Source organism: Gavialis gangeticus, unplaced genomic scaffold, assembly GCF_001723915.1.
Source record: "Gavialis gangeticus isolate Ggan-Ray unplaced genomic scaffold, GavGan_comp1, whole genome shotgun sequence".
In the NCBI taxonomy this organism is placed as follows: Eukaryota; Metazoa; Chordata; order Crocodylia; family Gavialidae; genus Gavialis; species Gavialis gangeticus.
The window spans coordinates 21629549-21630370 of NW_017729027.1; the positions used below are offsets into that span (position 1 = coordinate 21629549).

At 67.0% G+C, this 822-nt stretch overlaps 1 protein-coding gene across 2 annotated transcripts in view; it reads left to right on the forward strand.

Annotated features, from left to right (window-relative positions):
• Window positions 1–546: 546 nt before the first annotated feature.
• LMBRD1 (LMBR1 domain containing 1) overlaps window positions 547–822 on the forward strand; it is a 271625-nt gene continuing 271349 nt past the window's right edge. For both annotated transcript variants that reach the window (XM_019520503.1, XM_019520504.1), the window contains exon 1: window positions 547–643. In XM_019520503.1, the coding sequence (XP_019376048.1) occupies window positions 584–643 (60 nt within the window). In that variant the 5' untranslated portion in view covers window positions 547–583. The remainder of the gene's footprint in view (window positions 644–822) is intronic.

Here is an 822-nt window from a genome sequence, read left to right on the forward strand (position 1 = left end):
GGTGAATTGCACTAGCCTCCAGGGGATAAAATTAGCAATTTATGCAACAGCAGGGTCCTACGTGCTGGCCCAAACCCGGAGGTTTTGGGATTCGGATGCCCCCGTTTGATCTTAGTCTACAGCCAAGAAGCCTCACCAGAGTTTTGCCAGCTTTGTTGATGGGTCAGTGAAGGTGAGGGGCAGGACACCTGGGGGTGGTTCTGGGGAGATACAGGTGACAGGGCTGGAGCAGGCTGGGAGAAACTAGGAGCGTGGGGACTGAGGCGCAGGGAGGAGCTCTAAAGAGACTGAGAAGGTCTGAGTATCCCCCCGGCCCGCCCCGCCACCCTGCGCCCTCGCATGACTGCCTCTACTGGACCCGCCGCACTCCCAGAACTAAGGGCCGCGCACTGGGACAAGGCGCCGCTGGCAATTCGCGCCCCTGCGCTCCGCCCTCTCCTCTCATTGGTCGCCAGGGCTGTGACGCAAGGCGCTGTGCGACGCGCGGTTGTTTGGCGGTGCTCATGGTAACCGACGCCTCTCCTCCCGCCCGCCTTAAAGGACCCCGCCCCGGGGCGGTGCTACTGCGCGGCCGGAAGCGAAGATGGCGGCGGCCGCGTCTGACCTGCTCACGGGCTGGTGCCTCTTCGGCCTCGCGCTGCTGGTAGGAGGTGGGGCCCGCCCCCGGGGGAGGCTGCGGTCGCTTGGCCCGCGCGGGGCGGTCTGTCTCCTGTGACGGTCGCGCTCCGCCCCCCCGGGGCCTCGTGGGAGGCGGGTGCATGTCTCCCGTGGAAACCCCCATACTGCCCCCCCCCCCCCCCCCCCCTTCGTCTGGGGGCGGGG